Below are 22,678 nucleotides of genomic sequence, written 5' to 3' on the forward strand. Positions count from 1 at the left end.
AGCTCCCACTACCCAAATTACAGTACGTGCTACACAGTATTTGTTTCTGCTGTGGCCAAGGAGAGCTGCTCACTCTTCCACCTGCATGACACAGATGGTACAGATGGGAGCATGCTTCCACATGAGGATGTGCAATTACACCCAGTTCCTCCAGCTGTGACAATTACCAAGCGAAAACCCGAGGGAAGGAAACAATCCTGGCAGATAACTGTCTTCCCTGCTGGCACTTACCACTTAGTTCTCCCAGGAACAGCTGCTGCATCCATGGCCTCTCATCTCTTTCACAGTCCTTCCTGGAACCCAAGTACTTGAAAGCATTGGGTATGATAGGAACATAAAGCAGTCATCCAACCACATATATTTAAGTATGAAAATACCATGGCTTTATTTTTCTCTTAAAAAGATAGCCGTGCTTATGAGCTAAATGGAAAGGATGTACGTCATTCTCATCAGTAAACAAGATTTAACTGCTTTCAGATGCAAACGATAATGCCAAAGAAGTGACATGAAGGGGATAAAAGTCTAATGCTTTCATCTTCACAGCAATCAAATGCAAAGTAAAGCAAAAATGAAATGGACTTAATTAATGCTGGGCATTCCCACAGGGAAAAGGCAAGAGGATATTATAACAATCAGTAGCAGTATTGTATACAATTTAAAAATTCCATTAGGTTGAGCCACCCTCACTCCTCTCTCTGACTCTCTCCCATCTGAGGTATAGCAGGCTGGAACTAACAGAGCTAGTAGTCGGGAGCTTTTGCTTTGGAGTCCACTGAGATAAGTGAGTGGCAAAGTCTTGGAAGACCAGATAACCTGGCTCTGGTGAGGCACCTACGTGCAGCAGTGTCGCATATGGAAGTTGACAACATACTCAGCATTAGTCCTCTGCACAGAAATAGCGAAAGGCTCAAAAGGGTGAAAGGTGAAGGCAACAAGGCGTCGCACTGTGTGGTTGATGGGGCGGCCCAATAACCCCGCCTGGATCTCAAACTTGAGCAGGCCCGAGTCCCGGGCATAGAACCTAAAAAGAACAAGGACAGAGACAGAGAAAGAGGGGACAGTATTGATATTCACCATCAAACTGAAATCTAGACAGCAGGGGAATGTGGCAACTCATTATTTTACCTTATTAATGAAATCGCCTCTTATATCAGCCCCAGGTTATCAGAACTATAAAATCACCCTGGTATGACCAGCTCATTTAGTGAAGAGTGATTATAAATTTCACTATGTTGCACTGAGTCACTGGTCATTTCTCTTTCCTGAGATGACTCAGTTTTACAGCCTTAATTATAGCCTCTCCACTTCCAGATGCTCCTGCCTCAAGATTGTCTAGGCCAGGGCTAAAAATGAAATGCAAGCCACGTGTGTAATTTTAAATTTTCAGGTAGCCATATTTAAAAAATAAAAATAAAAAGGGGAAATTTTAATAGTACATTTCATTTACTCCAATATATCTAAAATATTATTTCAACCTATAATCAATATCAAACTATTAGTGAGATTTTTTTTTTTTTTTTTTTGGAAATCTAGTATGTATTTGACACTTGAGCACATCTCAACTTGAACTAGCCACATTTTAAGTACCTAAGTACCCAACTGCCACATGTGGCTAGTGTCTACCATATTGGACAGTGTGGATCTAGGCTCACCTTTGAGTTTTTCATATTTAAGAATAAATTCCTTTAAAAGGTTCTTTTTCATGCACAGAAACAAAATACTAAGTAGTGTTTAATTTTTCATCTAATATGTGAGACTAAAGATGCTTCCATCCATCCTAGTATTTAAATGCCTTTGTCATATGCAAAATAAATGCCCTGTGGTTTGGGGAACTACAGATGATTAGTGAGTGGAGGCTGAATGGCTGAGGCAGGTGGGGGTGAGGTGGCAGGGAGGATTCCAGAAAATAAAAAGCCCTGAATTAAAGAGTCCTATAATCTCCTTTTGGAAATTCAGTATATAAGCAGACCTAAAGATATTTATACCTTTTGACTCAATAATCTCATATCCAAGAATTCATATCCTCAGAATTTGATTTAAGTGAAATAACTAGTACATGAATAAAGATGACTACTATGGCATTTGTTTTAATGTAAAAATGTAGAAAGAGAATAAATGCTCAGTGGTGGGGGAATAGTTAAATAAATCACGGTACATCTATTTGATAGAATAATACGCCTTCATTAGGACTGTAATTGTGAGGACTATGTATAATAACAACATGAACTAACGTTTATAAAATAAAAACGGACTACAAAAAATGATGCTAACCGTGATTACAACTGTGTAAATGTAAATATGCATATTGACAAAGACTAGACTGGATTATACAATACAGATATTGGAGGAATGGCATTCTCTCTTCAAATGCCATTAATATCCTTATATTTCTCATTTTAAATTAAAAATATAAAGAAGAATTATAAGAGAAACCCCTTTATTCAGGAGCAATACCATTTCCAAATTTTAGATTCATCTTCTCCAATTAGAAAGGTAGGAAAGTCAGAAAGGAGAGAGAAATGTATCTCATGGTACTTGACTCATATCAGATGAGGCCCATCTTTTTTATGTATAAAAAACACATAGCCTTACTCCCACAATCCCCAAACACAAAGGGATTATAATTTAAAGTGGGTTGTTTGACCTTCTAAATCTCATTCCCGCTTTACAGGACATATGGGTAAATAAGAAATACAGTAAATACTATCCCAGGGATGTAACAAGCAAAATCTAGAATTTGGAGAATGCTAGAGGAAAAACAACCTGTTTTCCTCAATAATTTCATTGCAAAGAAAATAAAAGGGGGAAGAAGAACCTACAGAATAAAAATGACTGGGCCAGGCACGGTAGCTCAAGCCTGTAATCCCAGCACTTTGGGAGGCTGAGGTGGGTGGATCACCTGAGGTCAAGATTTCGAGTCCAGCCTGGTCAACATGGTGAAATCCCGTCTCTACAAAAATACAAAAATTAGCCAGGTGTGGTGGCGGGTGCCTATAATCCCAGCTACTTGGGAAGCTGAGGCAGGAGAATTGCTTGATCCTGGGAGGCAGATGTTGCAGTGAGTCGAGATCGTGCCATTGCACTCGAGCCTGGGCAACAGACAGAGACTCCGTCTTAAAAAAAAAAAAAAAAAAAATGACCGAAGGGACCAAATGCAATGCATGAACCTTGTTTGAATTTGATGCAAACAAATTAACTATAAAAAGAATATTTATAAGACAACAGGGATACATAAAAACTGACTAGATATTTGAAGATATTAAAGATTTTTTGTTAATTTTTTAAAGATGGGGTAATGGTGTTACTTGTTTTGCTAGGATAACTTGGATTTCCTTTAAAATAACCCAGGACAGTGGTGGGAAGGGGAGGGAGTAGGGGTGGTGATGGAAATAGCTGAGACAGGAGTGGCCACGAGCTGGTAACTGTTGAAGTGGGTGATGGGTACATGAAGGTTTATTATGCTCTTCTACTTTTTGTATACATTTAAAACTTTCCATAATAAAAAAAATATTAACTAGTTTTTGGAACTTGACTCTAATTTCCCAAAGGAAATATTATAAATGGTGATTAATTAAACAGACTATGTCACACAGGCCCATTTAATACACAATGAGACTGGATGATGAAATATATCTATCATAAAGATCTAACTACCACTGTTTCTGTGTGAAAAAGACCTTCCAAGCTCCAGCCTATAGCCCCAGGAACACACCCCCCTTGAGATAACTCCACTAGTGACAGTAATTCCAGCTCCTCCCCCTAATACTATTACAGCACACAGAACAGGCTCCATATATGGAGTGACAGATGGGTCTGTGAACTAGACTTCTGTGAGGCAAGAATTTCTTGTAAGACATCAGTTTCAAACTTCTAACAATAACACAGTAGTCTACATTCCAAAATTCCTCCAAGTGAGGAAGCATGAGTTTCTTCTAAATCTGTCAGCAGTTCCCCAAATTGTCTCTGCTATTTTTTCTATCAGGTAACATGGCGGGATAAAATAATTTGTGTTAGATACATAATTACAAAGTCTCAATGTCAAAAACTATTATGGAATCGTATTAGATTATTAAATGGGAAAGTACAGCTTCCTCCCCTGGATACCTTTAAAAGAGGACAACACTTATCTGAATTAGATGTTCTGATGAGAAGCAAAGAGTACGAATAATTTAGGAGACTAGTACCTAAATGATCATAGCACTCACTGCATTATAGAAATAGCCTACCTTTTCAACCTTACCCATGAGTACGAGTCACAGTCACAATCAAATGATGTCCAGAAAAAGAGAAAAAGAAAGCAGGCCATCTTCAGCCCTTGAGCAGTTTGTAGCTATAGCAATGACACTGTACCTGATTGGGTGATCTCCACAAGTCTTGGGCCGCTCCATGACAGATACCCACTTGTCATCATAACTGAAGAGAGACAAATCCAGATAGGGGCTACCGCTGTAAGACTGAGCACTGATGGGGAGCTGACCCAGCAGCCGGCGTACCGCCTCTGTGTGCCCTCCATACTTGGCATTTATAATAGTGTCTTTGAACCTAAATGAAAGGACCAGTGAGGAAGGCTTTGTTAGTGAGTACACAAAGCTGTCTTGAATTTTAAATTGACAAATATATGTCTAAGAACAACTCATTCTTTAAATACAAATTAAAACCTAGGTAATGAATTAAGATAGAACTGTCTCTCACACATTACAAGTCTGGCCAGCTACAAATACTTTTAAAAAGCAAAACATATAACTAAAAATGGAAAACAACAAATTACTTTAGAAATGTGTTTGGGTTTTGGGTTTTTGTTTTTTTTTTTTTTTTGAGACAGGGTCTCGCTTTGTTGCCCAGGCTGGAGTACAGTGGTGTGATCTCAGCTCATTGCAGCCTTGACCTCCCAGGCTCAAGCGTTCCTCCCACCTCAGCCCCCAGAGTAGGTGGGACTACAGGCACGTGCCACCACACCCAGCTAATTTTTGTATTTTTTATAGAGATGGGATTTTGCCATGTTGCTCAGGCTGGTCTTGAACTCCTGGGTTCAACTGATCTGCCCGCCTTGGCCTCCCAAAATGCTAGGATTACAGATACGAGCCACCACACCCGGCCCTACTTTAGAAAAGTTAACAAAGGCTCTACAAACAAGTTTAAAATGAGTATAACTAGTTTATGACAACTATTTCTACTCTTTTCTAATAACAGTTCAACTGGGGAAAAAGGTCAAGAACTTATTTTCCCCAAATAATTGCCTTAGACTGAATTAGGAAGGAGTTACAGAGAACCCTGAACAGAAGCAGCCTCTGACTCTTCTTGGGATCACCAACTTCTAGCAAGCCTTTCACAAATAAATTACGCATTCTTTGTTTGTTTAAATAAAATTTGGAAACTAGCTACCTATATTCCTGCAGAAACACCAGTATCTAGAAGAATAGTAACAGACATAGAGTCATGTATCTGACTTATCTTTGAAAATAATAACAGAACAGTTATTTCTCATCACTGTAACAAATGCTAAATTTTATTTTATTTTTATTTTTTGAGACAGGGTCTCGCTGTGTTGCCCAGGCTGGAGGGCAGTGGCACAACCCCAGCTTACCGCAACCTCCGCCTCTCCTGGGCTCAAGCAATCCTCCTACCTCAGCTTCCCAAGTAGCCAGGACGACAGGTGCGTGCCACCACACCCAGCTAATTTTTTTTTTTTTTTTTTTTTTTTTTTGGAGAGACAGGGTCTCGCCATGTTGCCCAGACTGGTCTTCAACTCCTGGCCTCAAGCGATCCACCCACCTCAGCCTTCCAAAGTGCTGGGATTACAGGCATGAGACACCGTGCCTGGCCACAAAACTAAATTTAATACTCTTTGACAAGTACTTCTATTCTTCTGGAAATTTACCCTAAGGAATCACTCCTACATGCAGAAAAATCTCTGTGTACATTCATACAGCATTGTTCATAGAGGAAGAAAAAATTAAAAAGCTAATGGAAAACTACCATTTTCAAAGATTATATGGTAACAGGGGAAATGTTTATCACATTTACAAATAAAAGAAGTAGGATACAATACTGTCTATATAATATGGCTAAAAACACAAAGAAAAAAACTCACACTTAAAGCAAAGACTGGCAGAAACACATTAAAATGTTAATAGTTGTATAATGACATTTTGAATTTTTTCCTTATTTTTCACTTTCCTACAGCTTCTTAGAAAGAATGTCAACTGTCTATCAGTATATATTTTTTAAACCTCTATATTCAAGCATATATGGTTCAACAATCAAGGGGATATAAATTTTTTTTTTAGTCTGGGAGAAAAGTATGATATCTCATCCCTGAAACAAATGGAATAAAAAACTTCAGTGTTCCTAACTTTCATGAGACCACAAAGATTAATTAGTTGAGGGTAACTTTTATTTTCACTATTAACCTATGGTATTAGATGGACATGAACACTTTTCTGCTCCCCCTAAAGAAAGCCTAGCAAGCAACACTGCTTTTCCATTACTCCTCCTGACAGTAATTTTCACAGCCTCAGTATAAATCATAAAAATAAATCTTGGGCCAAATAGAGCTTATTTTTTCCCTTTCATTTGAGCTGAAATAAAAGATCCTGGGCACTTCGGTTTTCAGCAAAGACCTGGCACCATCTCATCTACACCTTAGCCCTGCCTGACTCACCGACTCCCTGGCTTTCAAAGGTAAAATGATGGGGGCTGGCTCACAGCTTTGTGATGACCACAAATCAAAGCATCTGTGATAATCTACAAGTTGAAACAGTTCCTCTTCCTCCGCAGCACCTACCACCTCCACTCTCCATGCTCCCCACTGATTAAAAGCAGTCACTCTCTTTGATGTCTTCACACTTTAGTTCCTGCCTCAGTGTCACTCTGTCCAGCTATACCTCTCTTAGTTCTCGGTAATTTCAAAATCCTCAGAAAGGTTCTTTACAGCACCATAGCCTCCTGCTAGTTCCTTGACCTCCTCTCAACCTCAACTGCTTATTCCACAGTCACACCCTCAACCTCACCATTACCAACGACTGCAAACCCTCTCTAGTCACAGGGTAGACCGTCACGCTCTCCAACAATCTTCTCTCCCATCTTTCCAGCTCACTCCCTCTATTCATCCCAATTTCAGCAATCCTTCAACCCCCACAGGACCTATAATCCACTGATTCTACCAACTTCTTCCCATCCTACACTCATCATATCCTCTCTTCCTTCCTTCCACATAGATGAAATTACTAAATCACTCCGTTGCACACATCCTCAACAATCTTAAATTCTCTTGCTTTGTGGTACTTGCTTAGAAAAACTACAGCCTCCAGTTAAGCTCAACTCTTCCTATTCCGTGCCTGTACTACTTGGTTTTCTCCATGGCTGTAGAAAAAACATACAATGCTCACTTTAAACTTATGGCCATGAACTTTATGTGGGCCCTTAATGCTGCAGGGCACTCGTGCTACATTTCCATAGTCCTTCCAGACTCCCATGCTCGTTCATGACTATTTCATCTCCCCTCCTCCATGCTCACTCTTAGCCAATGGCATCGCTTACTTTGTTAATGACAAATGGAAGTTAGCAGAAGATAACTTTTTTAAAGCCCCCATCAGCACATCTACCCAACATTTGTACATATATAACTTTCTGTGCTCCCATGCAAGGCAAATCCCTCTGCCAGTGCACTAGCACCCAACCCCTCTCAGACACTTAAGCAGTTCTTCCACTTTTCTAAACTGTTTCCCCTTCTCTACAGGATCAGTCCTATCTGTATGCAAACATGCCATTTTTTCCCTCTCATCTAAAAAATAACAAAAACAAAATCTAACACTACCTACCCCTCCAGCTAATGCACCACTTTTCAGCTCCCATTGTAATAAAACTCCTCAAAACACTTTTCCATACTGTCCAACTTTTCTCCTCCCATTCTTTCTTAAACCCACCCTAAAGAGGCTTTCACCCCTACTATCTCACTCAAACTACTCTTGTCAAGGTTACCAGTGACCTCCACATTGCTAACTCCAATAAGTTAATTTTCAGTCCCTATTGTACTTGACTCGTCAGGTGGCTGTGACACAGCTAACACTCCTTTGAGAAACTATGAGATATCTCTACTTACAGAACTTTTGATCTTCTCCCCTAAACCTGCTCTACCCACAGGTTTACAGTTTAATGGCAACTCTCCCTTGCAAGCTGTTCAATCCAGAAACATTAGAATTATCTTTGACTTTGTTCTTTCATGGCCCATAGACCATCCTCCATTAATCAATTGGGCTCTAACCTGCAAAATACATTGAAAATATAATTACTTACTATTCCCAATGCTACCACTCTGATCCAAGCCACCACTGTTAAACAACAAATAATCAATCACAGAGGACTTGGTATGTGCCAGACACTCTTCTAGGTGCTTAGGATACATCAGTTGACAGTAAAGAACTTAAATCCTAGTGGCAGGAAACAGAATGCCATAGCTATTACTTACTGGATCACTGCAACAGTCTCTTAACTGGTATCCCTGCTGCCACCCTACCTGCCTACATTCTACTCTTAACAGAACAGCCAGAGTGACTCTGTTAAAACTTAAATGAGACTATGTCACTCCTCTGCTCAAACATGACACAATCTACCTCATCTATAGTTAAAGCCAAAGCCATAGAATGGCCTTATGTATCTGCCTACCTCCCCACCCCAAATCAGGTCTCTGACCCTATTTCCAAGTACTCTGCCCCTCGCTTACTCCAGTCCAGCCACCCTGGCCTTCTTGTTGTCCCTCAAATGCATCAGATCTACCTCAGGGCCTTTAGATATGCTATTCCTTTTGCTGGGTATATTCTTCTTCCTGCTATCCACATGGCTTGCTCCCTGACTTCCTTCAAAAGCTTTCTCAACCACCACCTCCTCAGTGAAGCCTATGCTGACAACTCTACTAGGAAAACTGACAATTTCTTCTTAATATACTCAAACCTACCAGTATTCTAACAATTTTATTTTTTCCTTGGACACACTTTTCTTGGACTCCTCCACTCTCGTGCTTCCAAATGGTCTGACAGGTGGACAGTCATTCTGCAAATTCCCTTTATCATTATCCTCAAGACTCTCTTTGCCTCTCTCCAGTGTCAGACTATTTCCTACATACCATTCTTTTGTGGTCTATTGAAGTACATCTCCATAGGCTTCCTTAGAAAAGGTACATGAGAGGTAATCTTTTCAGACTTCACAGGTTTGAAAACGTCTCCATTCCACCCTATTATTTGGATATAGAATTCTAAATTGCAAATCACCCTTTTCATAGAATTCTGAGGGCATGATTTTAATGACTTCAAGCTTTCAGTATTATTGATAAGTCTGATGTCATTATGATGACTTATTGTTTTTACATGTCAAATGTATGTTCTTTCTCAAAGTTTTCACAATGTTCTCTTTATCACCAATGTTCCAAAATTTCATGATGATATGCCTCTGTGTGTGGGTCTTTTTCATTGACTGTACTGGATACTAGATGAATCTAGTGGTGCGCTGATAAAGGTTTAATTTTTCTTGGGGGAAAAAGCCATGATTTGTAGTGCTTCGTGATTTCTGTGGTGTAAATCTTCCTGCCAAGGTACCAATGTGACATTACTCAATGTGCAGTTGCCAAGAGAAGAGCTGTAGCACCTTATTATATAGTACTTACACCATATAGATAAAATAGATGCAAAAACCACAAGAGCCTAAGTAACAGTAAAATCGGAAATAATTTGGAAATAAGTTTTAATAACGACTTTGTTTAACAATCAGCTTGCAAAAATTCCTGAAAGTTTAACAGTCAGATCTCATGAGCCAGGACAAGCCAGCTCCAGAACTGGATGGTCCTGCCAATCTAAAAATTTATGTTCTTCAGTCCTGGGAAACTATCCCATTATTTCTCCACTTTGTGTTCTCCACTGCTTCTTCAGGAATTAGACAGATATTTGACCTCCTAGGCAGATACTCTATTTTTTTTTTAATGTTTCTCTTCTAGGTCCCTTCTCTTATCTATTTACTCTACTTTTTTGGAGAGTTCCTCCACTACATCTAACAAATTTTAAATTTCCAAAAGTTTCTCATTGTTCTAGGAATGTTCCTGGTTTTGTTTTTTTTTTTTTTTTTTTGAGATGGATTCTCGCTCTGTACCCAGGCTGCAGTGCAGTGGCGCAAACTCGGCTCACTGCAAGCTCCGCCTCCTGGGTTCACGCCATTCTCCTGTCTCAGCCTCCCCAGTAGCTGGGACTACAGGTGCCCGCCATCACGCCCAGCTATTTTTTTTTTTGTATTTTTTTTATTTAGAAGAGACGGGGTTTCACCATGTTAGCCAGGATGGTCTCCATCTCCTGATCTCATGATCCGCCTGCCTCGGCTTCCCAAAGTGCTGGGATTACAGGCATGAGCCACTGCGCACCCGGCTGGAATGTTACTGTTTTTATACTTTCAATTGATTCAGCAAATGTAACACTGTTTTTTTTTTTCTTCTTCTTTTTTTTTTTTTTTTTGAGATAGGGTCTTACTTTGTCACCTACTCTGGAATGCAGTAGCTTGATCTCGGTTCACTGCAACCTCCACCTTCCAGGCTCAAGCAATCTGCCTGCCTCAGCCCCTCCAAGTAGCTGAGCCGACAGGCGCATGCCACCACACCCAGCTAATTTTTTTGTTTTTTCGGAGACCAGCCATGTTACCTAGGCTGGTCTTGAACTCCTGAGCTCAAGCCATCAGTTCATGCCAACCTCCCGAAGTGCTGGGATAAAAGGCATAAGCCACCATGCCAGACCTGTTTCCTTACTCTTTATTCTTTATTCTGTTTGTTTTGTGTTGGTCTCTTTTAGGATAAAGGCTTTCCTTAAATGACTGATGATCCTTGGTGTCCATTTTCATTCTTGAACATTTATTTTGACCTATAAGCGTCCCAATTTCATTGATTTTTACCAAAAGATTACTGGGAAAAGATTACTATAAAATTTAGCATTTAGAACCATGTGTTCACAAGAATTAAAAAAAAATTTCAGCTCCCTCTCCCTCTCGTCTCCCCTTTCCACAGTCTCCCTCTCCCTCGTCTCCCCTTTCCATGGTCTCCCTCTGATGCCAAGCGGAGGCTGGACTGTACTGCCGCCATCTCGGCTCACTGCAACCTCCCTGCCTGATTCTCCTGCCTCATCCTGCGGAGTGCCTGCGATTGCAGGCGCGCGCCGCCACGCCTGACTGGTTTTTGTATTTTTTGGTGGAGATGGGGATTCGCTGTGCTGGCCGGGCTGGTCTCCAGCTCCTAACCGCGAGTGATCTGCCAGCCTCGGCCTCCCGAGGTGCCGGGATTGCAGACGGAGTCTCGTTCACTCAGTGCTCAATGGTGCCCAGGCTGGAGTGCAGTGGCGTGATCTCGGCTCGCTACAACCTCCACCTCCCAGCTGCCTGCCTTGGCCTCCCAAAGTGCCGAGATTGCAGCCTCTGCCCGGCCGCCACCCCGTCTGGGAAGTGAGGAGCGTCTCTGCCTGGCTGTCCATCGTCTGGGATGTGAGGAGCCCCTCTGCCCGGCCGCCATCCCGTCTAGGAAGTGAGGAGCGTCTCTGCCGGGCTGCTCATCGTCTGAGATGTGGGGAGCGCCTCTGCCCCGCCGCCCCGTCTGGGATGTGAGGAGCACCTCTGTCCGGCCGCGATCCCGTCTGGGAACTGAGGAGTGTCTCTGCCCGACCGCCACCCCGTCTGGGAGGTGAGGAGTGTCTCTGCCCAGCCGCCCCGTCTGAGAAGTGAGGAGTGTCTCTGCCCAGCAGCCGCCCAGTCCAGGAGGTGGGGGGCAGCCCCCGCCCGGCCAGCCGCCCCGTCCGGGAGGTGGGGGGCGCCTCTGCCCGGCCGCCCCGTCTGGGAAGTGAGGAGACCCTCAGCCCGGCTGCCCCGTCTGGGAAGTGAGGAGCCCCTCTGCCCCGCCACCACCCTGTCTGGGAGGAGTACCCAACAGCTCATTGAGAATGGGCCATGATGACGATGGCGGTTTTGTCGAATAGAAAAGGGGGAAATGTGGGGAAAAGAAAGAGAGATCAGATTGTTACTGTGTCTGTGTGGAAAGAGGTAGACATGGGAGACTCCATTTTGTTCTGTACTAAGAAAAATTCTTCTGCCTTGGGATGCTGTTAATCTATAATCTTACCCCCAACCCCGTGCTCTCTGAAACATGTGCTGTGTCCACTCAGGCTTAAATGGATTAAGGGCGGTGCAAGATGTGCTTTGTTAAACAGATGCTTGAAGGCAGCATGCTCGTTAAGAGTCATCACCACTCCCTAATCTCAAGTACCCAGGGACACAAACACTGCGGAAGGCCGCAGGGTCCTCTGCCTAGGAAAACCAGAGACCCTTGTTCATATGTTTATCTGCTGACCTTCCCTCCACTACTGTCCTATGACCCTGCCAAATCCCCCTCTCTGAGAAACACCCAAGAATGATCAATAAATACAATTTAAAAAAATTTCAATGTATATATACATTATATTTTCAATGTAGCAAAGTATGATTAGTGGTCAACAAAATATGTTAGCATACAATTCTGTTGGGGAGATAGAAGAGACATATAAATTTGAGAATCAGAAGAAACAATGTAAAATTCCCAATTATGGGTATAATTTGCTGTGAATTTTTCATATAAAATACTTGAATACCAAATTACTATGGTAATTAGCATCCTTTTGTTATGTTTTAAAGTGTTGGAATAACTTTATTTTAAATATCAATGTTTAATATACACTGAAAATAGCATCCTCTGCAACTACTTAAATTTAGTAGTAACAGGGAAAAAAAATTTAAAAATCGACTTAAAAATATGTGAGGGTACCCCCAATTTTTCAAAATCTTTTGGTGGTACAGTAAAATTCTGAACATCACTGAGCTGGAATATACAACCTTTCTCCTCAGTTTTTTCTGGAGCTTTCTCTAATTTTGTTTAATTCCAGATGTATTCTGAAATAATTTTTGGAAAACAGAGTTCCTTCTAATTCCTGGATAACTTCATTCATTCAGCAAATACCTACAGAGCTCCTCCCACAGGGCAGACACTGGCCTTGGTGTTGTGGATATGGCAGTAGACATAACAGACAAAATCCCTGCCCTCATGGAGCTTATCATCTAGTGACTTCTTTGATGTTTTGAGTGAGTGTACCCATCTTTTGTTCTTTTTGTTTTTTGTTTTTGAGTCAGGGTCTTGCTCTGTCACCCAGGCTGGAGTGCAGTGGCATGCTCATGGCTCATTACAACCTTTGCCTCCCAGGCTCAAGTGATCCTCCCACCTCAGCCTCCCTAGTAGCTGGGACTACAGGCATGCGCCACCACACTCGGCTATTTTTTTTTGCATTTTTTGTAAAGATAGGGTTTTGTCATGTTTCCTAGCCTGGTCTTGAAACTTGGGCTCAAGCAATCCACCTGCCTTGGACTTCCAAAGTGTTGGGATTACAGGCATGAGCCACCACACTCAGACTGTTACTTGTTAATTATCTGCTTAATTTTGAAGCAAATTTTAAAAGAAAATTCATCCCAAAATGAAAAAAAGCAAAATCTGACCCATGTTCTGCATCTAAAAATTCTTCTATACTGAAGAGATACTGAGGCAGAAGATTTGTGTGAACCAAAGAAAAAGGAAAATGCAAGACAGTTGTCTGAATTCAATAGCCATCTATCTGTAATTGAGTACTATCTTTTTATATAAACATGATGCCACTGCATTAAGATATTTGTTTTTCCCAGTGGCAGTAATGCTTATTCTGATTCATCCACTCACTGTGGTCTGATCTATCTTTGGACCTAAAACAGGTATTTTCCATTACTGTCTAAAGAAAGGGAAACAATTTAAGGATGTGAAATATGATGAGGCACTGTCTAACTAAAGTAGGATTTAATTTAGGCCCTTGGCCCAAAGGAACCATTTATTTCATAATAATGCACTATGGCAATTATCAGAAGCTCTGGCTCATAGGAGGGCCTTGCTGACTGTGGGGTATATATTTAGGATGACCTAAGTGATTTGTAAAGGGACTCCAGGTGTCAATATCTGTAAATCTCCTCTTTGTGTTGGTCAGTTTTCCTAGGGAAGAATCTCTAACCTCCTGCCTGGAGAGTACAAGCCTGGATGCCATATCTGGGAAGGGGATAGGACTCTTACCCTTCAGTATGTCAACTTTCACCTAATTCCTGTTTTTAGCATAACATGTCTCATCCCTACTTTTAGATATACCTCATGAACTTGAGACCAGAGCCCATCTGGTTCAATCTTTTCAGAGAATAAACTTCCAGCCTTTTGCAGAGGTAAAAGAAGAGATAGTCACTTGGCTATGTAGACCTAGAAAAGGGATCTAGAGGGTCTGACTGCTCCTTTTAAGAACTTTACCAATCCTCCTCATTTCAGCCTACCTCACAGATACCTTCAGAAGTATTTTCAGAGGCATCTGGGACCTCCAACTTCCTGACCCTTTCCCGAGTTATCTGGTGTAAGGCAGCTTGTTTCTTGATGACTAAGCTCTGCAGCCTTGAGTTTCTGCTCTCTGAGGTATGCTAAGTCAGTTCTCACTCATTCACTGGCTTTTCAGCTTTTAAAACTTTGTTAATATGTCCTATCTCCCATCGTCTCCTCTCCTATTCTTTTTGTTCTTACAGAACAAAGAGTTCTATACTCTTTGTTTATACCTCTAATGTTTATACCTCTTATTCATTTATTGTCATTTGAGTGGGACTTAGGGATGGAGCAAAGATAAATACATGTGTTCAACATATCATGTTTAACCAAAAGTTTGTAAAATGATTTTCTTATGCATTCAATAAACATAAGTGCTTGACAGTGTACCACTGAAGATACAGCAATAAATGAGACACAGCCTCTGTCTTTCTGCAGCTCACATGCAGTCTAGACAGAATCACAGACAATGCACAAATAATTCCACAGGTGCTGAAACAGAAAGAAGTTCAGGAAGAAACAAGGGGTTATAATAGGCAGAATAACCAAAGCTATGTGGACAGACAGAATAAGAGGTTTCCTAGAGACAACAGCTATTGGCCTAACACCAATTTTTCTAAAGAAAAATTAAGACTGTTGAGTCTGGTGGAACAGCTTACCGGCGCTGGATCTGCCTTGCAAAATTGTTGCTAGAAGCTGAGCAGGGAAATTGAACTTCACTGTGCAGGGTAGCATTACGAAAAAGGTCACAGAAGTTCTCAAAGAGCTCCAAAAGCTCATCTGATGTATTCTCAAACACAGCAATCACCTCTGTCGTCACCATATTGTACACCACAAAGAAAGATGCCTGCAGAAGAAAAGAGAGAGTGGTATGGGACAGCTGAGTATAATGCCATGTGTAGGAAACTTATCACTTATCACTTGGCTGAAAATTCAAGGCATGAATTTTCCAAAAAAAAAACAAACAACAACAACAACAACAACAAGCAAACACCTCGGCTTTACCACTAAGGTGGAAACATGGCTCCAAGTGGTTCTGGGAAAATAGGAAGCAACAGTGGGATTTATCAACTGAGAGCCTCAATGTTGCCAGACTTCCCACTGTATCTGTGCTGCTAGAATTACTGAGATGGCCAGCATATACGTATAAAAAGGTTTTAAATTTTCATTTCAAACTGTGCAAATTCAATATTTTTCCTTCCAAGTGTTTATTCCCTACTCGCTCCCCAACCCGCCCTGAAATAAAAAGCACTTCTTAAAATGCCAGATTTAATTTTCTTTCCTGCTGAAAAAATGATTTGCAGCCTGGAGCTGCCTGTTGGTAAATTATTTTCTCTTGTATATGTACAGTTGAAAGTTCAATTTAGGGGTATTTATTTTTCCCTCTTAATATTTCTAACATGCAGAGAGACACCTTAAGTACATCGTGTTCTAAACTGCCCTGGCAAGTTGTATACAAGCAGGGTACTGCTCAACAAATGAAAAATCAGATAGGCGTTTTCCACTTTTTTCCTTATAAATGTTCTTTCAGCCAAGAGCATTTGTAAAATACATTTGAGATTTGTAGCAATTAAGATCAGAGGGGGAACCTGAAAAGAATTCAAATGCCATAGGTGGCAGAGTAACTGCTTTTTCTAAATGGGCCCCTTGGTGGCTAGCCCTCTTCCTTTAAACCTCCAGTGATCTGCTCTGCCTAACAAGGAAGCTCCAAGAATCCCTAATTTTTGTTACAGTGAATGTAGCAGTATGAATCAACTACTTCTGACAGGACTCTAGAAGTTCTCAGACCACTAGGATTAGTACTCCAGCCTCCTATGATTGAGTTTAAATCTCCATTACCAATTTCTGGAGCCATTCGACCCACCTGTTTTACTAGTAATTAGTCCTTCTCAGAGCTTATATTACATGGCTTTCGCAGTCACCTGCAAATTAAATTTGGCTGTAAATTAAAGAGGCTAGAGGGTAACCTGAGAATAATACTCATAATATTACCAAGGCCTTGTGTTTGGATGTACTTTTTACTTATTAATCTTATTGGAACCTATCAAATTAAACTGGGGGAGGAGAGCAAAGGACAACTAGGGCAGAAAGATTGGGTTTAGAGTTACAAACTGTATAAGCAAAGCATAGAACCCTAGTTATGTCATTAGCTACAACTTATTGTAGCTACCAGAAAAAACTAGGCCACCTTTTAGCAAAGAAGAAAAGGATAATCTCAAAGTGAGCAGTCACAGACAACTTATTCCCTCCAAAATAAAAAGGTAATTATAGTTCAAACCTAAACAAAAGATTGATTCATGTCCTTTCTATGGCCCTGGACAACACTTTGATCCTATCAGGGCTTCACCAGAATCTCTCATAATTACATGGATATAGAATTACTCAAACATTTACTAGCCTTCCCTCCAAGGCAGACTGGGAAATAAAGAACAGGAGAGTAGAGAAGTCAAGGACTTGACTGCAATATCCCATGATACATAAGATGAACCAGATGCTCACCCGTGATTGCTCAATGGGTGACTTCATCATTGATAGGGAAGAAAAAAAAATCCACACCAAATGATCTCTAACCATATTACTCCCCTACTTCTTTTTAGAACACATAAACTACAATTCAGAAGGAAAATGTTACAAGATATTTTACCACAGGTAGCTGGTGAGGTTTTAGGACACGATACCGTGTACAGAATCTGTTAATGGTAGAATCAGCTACAGGTCAATAAGAGATACCAAACTCAGTTGACTTCGCGGTTTACTGATTTGCTGGTTGTTCTGAATTTCCAAACTAGTGTCTAAGGAGACAATCTGCAAACAGGAGAATGGGGAGACATAGGTGTAGAAAGGTAGTTCTCTAACTTGGTCAACACTGAAGTGGAGAGGTTTTCAAAGACAAATGCCCAAATTACCCTTAATTTCAACATGGTGTTTCAATCCCCAAATCTTAGCAGTTCTGTGCTCTTTATATCACCTTATTCCCTTTTGGGAAATGCTTCTTCCCCCTACTGAAAGAAAGGCATTCTTCCCCCAAACTGAAAAACCTTTAAGATTTGCTGTCCTGATGACTCTCCTCACGGATCATAAATTTTGGCTTCCTTTTGACCTCTTCACTACTCTACAACCTATGTCCCAGCATGTGGGCAAGGTCAGGGTAAAGTCACAAAACTTAATTCTGCCAAATGAATGCACCTATTAGTTACCTTATAAATAGGACTTTACAGAGAAGTAAATTGACATTAACCATTTAAGGATGAAAGTGGGGTTACTTAGAGAATTTTCTTTTTTGTATGGTGTACTCATTCTCATTGCCAGAACTAAAACAGCCAGACCAATAAGTACAATCTTACAAAATCAAGGGAGGTTATCCATAAGTAGTCCAAACCTTGACCTTGTAGCATTTGGGCTTCCATCTCATGAGTACTGAAAATACTCTGCAGAAGAGTTAGGGTAGTAATCAGAGTTCACTATCTTCCTGTCAATGACTTGAACTTTAGCTTCCATTTGTCCAGATAAATACATATGACCAGAGAAAAATGGAGCTGATTTTAAGTTTGGGCCCTAGGATATCAATTCAGACTACGTGAAATGTCTATTTCTGAGGGGTGGGCTATAAACAGAGAAACCTTCCCATTTTGCCAAGGAGATTAGACAAGTAAAAGGCAGGAGTGTACCTCATACCTGTGATGGATCTGTGACTCGCAGTGTTACTACATCCTCACTAGTGTACTTGATAAACAGGTGGTTTTCATCCAGAAGCTGCATTTTCCACATTCGCAGCTGCCGCAGTTGGTCAAAATACTGGAAGAAGCGCCGCTTGGCCATTGCACTACCATCCTGTTCTGCCCGGCGCCACAAATATACCAGCAACCGGTGTTTGAGGGAATTGATGAAAGGATCCCTAAAGGGATTGGCCATGCCTGTCTGACTGTCCCGCTGTACCTCAGGGAAAACAGCTGACACAGTGAGCAGGTCATCCTCATAGCAAAAGCGGCCAATGGTCCGCACATCAATGAAAGTGCCTTCAGGAGTCACCTGGAAGACATGGATGGTCTGTTGTTGCACAGACAAGATGGCCAGGATGTTTTTGTACAAGTACAGCCCTTGGTTGTGTGACAAGACCACCTTGTCACACTTGAACGTGCGTGTATCACATAAGCGGCCAGTGTGAAGGTCAATGATGTGGAGGGAATAGTCTTCTAGAGGGGACCGTGGGTTGGGGGTCACTGATTCACTGTTCCGATATACCTCAAAAAATGGAGGGTGAGGCTCATCTGGGAGGTAGGCAGCTGAGCCCACGATGACACAGCGGCAGTCATCAGTGAAGAGACTACACTCCCGGTTCAGGTGCTCACCATTGGCCGCAACATTGGTAATGTGCAGCAGGACAAAAAAGCGTTCAAAGAGCCGGCCCCGGATATTCACTGACCGCTGGTCATTGCCATTGGACAGGATTTCTCCTTCGTATCCCTGCAGTAGGTCCTCTGCTGCCTGGCAGCCCTGGTACTCATAGATTTCAAGAGATGTCTGGTCTGAAGAAAAAGCAATAAAGTAGCGTCCATCAGGTGAGAATTTACGCAAGAAACAAGGAGGCTTTTCAACGTTGACAACTGTGAAGTTGGGAAAGACATTCTGATGGAACACTCGGACTTGGTGCCAATGGGTACCTGCCTTGCCTGAACTGATCCGCCGGCGTTCCAAGCGGTGAATGACATTTTGGTTTTGGATTCTTCGAGGCTTGATGGTAGAAACATGATGATCCATTATCACATCTCTAAACAGAAAAGTAAAGCAGAAGTCAAGAAAATGAAACAGAATTTACCAAAATATATACAAGTGTAACAGATTTCTCTTCTTATATCCTGAACCTGGGAGCTCCCAAGATGACAGTGACTGGCATTACTACTTCCCAGATTATACTGAGTAAGTGGTCCTAACATTTCTAAGTCTAGAAACAGGTCTAAGGGAAGGATCTAGTTCACTAGGAATACCTTCCAAGTATGCTCAGCTGTTGGGAAAGTTCAACAGAAAAAAACCTACAACTACAAATTTGAACAGTATAAGACACACTCAGCCGGGCGCGGTGGCTCACACCTGTAATCCCAACACCTTGGGAGGCTGAAGCAAGTGGATCACCTGAGCTCACTAGTTCAAGCCCAGCCTGGAAAACATGGCAAAACCCTGTCTCTACAAAAAAAATATAAAAATTAGCCAGGCATGGTGGCACATGACTGTAGTTCCAGCTACTTGAGAGGCTGAAGTGGAAGGATTGCTTAAGCTTGGATCATCGAAGCTGCAATAAGCCATGGTCACAACACTGCACTCCAGCCTGGGCAACAGAGTGAGACTCTATCTCAAACAAACAAACAAAAAAATCATATTCAATGTGCATTCATTCCAGCAAAAAATATTTATTGGGCTGTTAAGATATCCATATTACCCAAAATAATCTACAGATTCAATACAAACCCTATCAAAATCCTAATAGCACTTTTCACAAAGATAAAAAATTCATCCTAAAATTCATATGGTATCTCGAGGGCCTCCAAATACACAAAATAATTTTGAAAAAGAACAAAGAGGATTCAAGCTTCTTGATTTCAAAATATATTACAAAACCACAGTAATCAAAAAATTGTGGTACTGGATAAAGACAGACACAGACCAATGAAATGGCCCACAGATAAACCCTGGCATATACGGTTAAACAATCTTTGATAAGATACTACTACTACTCAATAGAAAAAGGACAGTCACTTCAACAAATGGTGTTGGGAAAACTGAATAGCCAGACGCAAAAGAATGAAGTCGGACCCTATCTTACACCCTATACAAAAATTAACCCAAAATAGGAAAAGGATCTAAATATAAGACCCATAACTATAAAACTACTAGAAGAAAACACAGAAGGAAAGCTTCATGACATCAGATCTGGCAGTGATTTCTTGGATAAGACACAAAAGGCATAGGCAACCAAGACAAAAATAGAGAAACGGGAATACATCGAACTTAAAACTTCTGTGATCAAAGGACACAATCAACAGAGTGAAGGGGCTTTCTACAGAATGGAAGAAAATATTTGCAAATCATATATTGGATAAAGGGTTAATATCTAGAACATATAAAGAACTCCTATAACTCAATAACAGTAAATCATATACCCAATTTTAAAATGGTCAAAGTATTTGAACAGACATTTCTCCTATACAAATGGCCACAAAGCATATGAAAAGACAGATGCTCAACATCACTAATCATCAGAGAAATGTAAATCAAAACTACAATGGGATATCACCTCACACCCATTAGAACGACTGCTTTTTTTAAAAAAAGAAAATGACAAGTTTCATTGAGGACATAGAGGAAGTTGAACCCTTGTGCATTGTTGGTGGAACTGAAAAATAGTACAGCTACTAAGGAAAACAGTATGAAGGTTCCTTGAAAAAAATTAGAACTACCATAAGATCCAGCAATTCCACTTCTGGGTATAAATCCAAAATAACTGAAAGCAGGATTTCTGAGAGATATTTGCACACCCATGTTCATATTAGCGCTATTCACAGTAGTCAAGAGATGGAAGCAACCCAAAAGTCCACTGATGGATGAGTGGATAAACAAAATGTGGTACATACATACAAAGGAATATTATTCAGCCTTCAAAAGGAAGAAAATTCTGACATATGCTACATCATTGAACCTTGAGGACATTATGTGAAGTCAAATAAGCCAATCACAAAAAGACAAATACTGTACGATTCCACCTAAATGAAGTATCAAAAGTAATCAAATTTAACAGCCAGGTGCCATAGCACACACCTGTAATCCCAGCTACTTGGGAGGCTGAGGTGGACCACTTGAGCCCAGGAGTTTGAGTCTAGCTTGGGCAACAGAGCAAGACCCAATCTCTAAAAAAAAAAAAAAAAAAAAAAATTTAATGTAAAATGCTTATCATTAAAAAAAGAAAAAGGAATCAAATTCACAGAAACAAAGAAGAATGGTGGTCACCAGGGACTAGCAGGAGGGGAAAAGAGAAGGTGCTGTTTAATGGGTTAGACTTTTCAGATTTTCAAGATGAAAAACTTCTCGAGATCAATTTCACAATGTGAATATACTTAATACTACTGAACTGTACACTTACAATCGGTTAAGATGGTAAATGTTAGGCTATTTTAAAATCACAATAAAAATATGTTTTAATATTTATGGGGCATCTATTATATGGCAAAGTCTTCTAATTGTTTTATTATACCTTGATTCAAATCAAAGTTAAATCACAGGCCATAAAAGTCAATGGCATTTAGTGAAAAACTTAAGTTAGAAAGCTGTTGCCAGATAAGATGGAATAATCAAACACCACCTTCTCTCTCCGACTAAAAATGCAGCTATAAAACCTAGACAGAATGCATAAGACAGGCATATGAGAAAAACCAATTGGCTAACAATAAAGTACCACTGAATGGGCAGTGAGGTTAACATTGTCTCCCCTGGTTCTCCTGCTGCTTGGAGAGCAAGTGTGTTGCAAGGAAGGATAATTAAAGCCCCAATTTTGTCATCAGAGGATCAAAAGGGAGACCCCAATGGAACCAGAAGGTACTGGGGAGATATCAGAGGGGGAGGAGCTCAGAAAAGTAACATCGTGAAGTTGTTCATGAACTCCCAAGCTGCACACATGTGGATCTGGTCCAAATCATACTAAAGGCTTTGAGAACTGAAATAATCAACACCCAGATTGCAGACTGGCCACTGAATGTCACATACATGGGACAGATCCAAATAGCACTGCAAAGACTTTCTGAAAATTCACCTGCCATTAGAACCATAGCCTAAAGAGAGTTACAAATTGCAAATTCCCTGAAGCTAATTAGGTAGATTGCCTACCAAGCCAAAAATCACCAACATCCTCTTAGGATTTAAACAAGCCCTATCATCTTATAATATTCAAAATGTCTAGGATACAATCCAAAATCATTCAGCATATGAAGTACTAGGAAAAAACTCAATCTAGAAAAGACAATTGACAGACACCAATGTTGAGATGCTACAAAAGTTGGAATTCTCTGAGACAGATTTTGAAGTACCTATTATAAAAATGTTCCAATAAGTAATCACAAACACTCTTGAAATGATGGAAAAACAAAGTCTCTGCTAAGAAACAGAAGATATTTCTTAAAGATCCAGATAAGAAGTTTAGAGCTGAAAAGCAATAACCAGCATACAAAACTCTTCTAGCTTCCATAGAATCTAGTAAAATTTCTTTTAAAA

The 22,678-nt window shown here is 40.7% G+C and overlaps 2 protein-coding genes across 9 annotated transcripts in view; both read right to left on the minus strand.

Annotated features, from left to right (window-relative positions):
* The window catches only part of MRPL46 (mitochondrial ribosomal protein L46), a 53,081-nt gene extending 52,699 nt beyond the window's left edge, over positions 1–382 (minus strand). Inside the window, exon 1 of the mRNA XM_055362927.2 lies at positions 232–382. Coding sequence (XP_055218902.1) covers positions 232–262 — 31 coding nt within the window. The 5' untranslated portion in view covers positions 263–382. The remainder of the gene's footprint in view (positions 1–231) is intronic.
* Positions 361–22,678, minus strand: part of DET1 (DET1 partner of COP1 E3 ubiquitin ligase) — a 32,900-nt gene continuing 10,582 nt past the window's right edge. For 4 of the 8 annotated variants that reach the window (XM_004056721.4, XM_055362912.2, XM_055362916.2 and 1 more), the window contains exons 2-5: positions 18,098–19,190; positions 15,082–15,269; positions 4,351–4,542; positions 361–1,021 (exon numbers count right to left, since the gene is read on the minus strand). In XM_004056721.4, coding sequence (XP_004056769.1) covers positions 832–1,021; positions 4,351–4,542; positions 15,082–15,269; positions 18,098–19,180 — 1,653 coding nt within the window. In that variant the 5' untranslated portion in view covers positions 19,181–19,190 and the 3' untranslated portion in view covers positions 361–831. The other 4 variants (XM_055362919.2, XM_055362914.2, XM_063698814.1 and 1 more) reach the window with 2 other exon arrangements.

The sequence above is a fragment of the Gorilla gorilla genome, chromosome 16, assembly GCF_029281585.2.
Source record: "Gorilla gorilla gorilla isolate KB3781 chromosome 16, NHGRI_mGorGor1-v2.1_pri, whole genome shotgun sequence".
In the NCBI taxonomy this organism is placed as follows: Eukaryota; Metazoa; Chordata; class Mammalia; order Primates; family Hominidae; genus Gorilla; species Gorilla gorilla.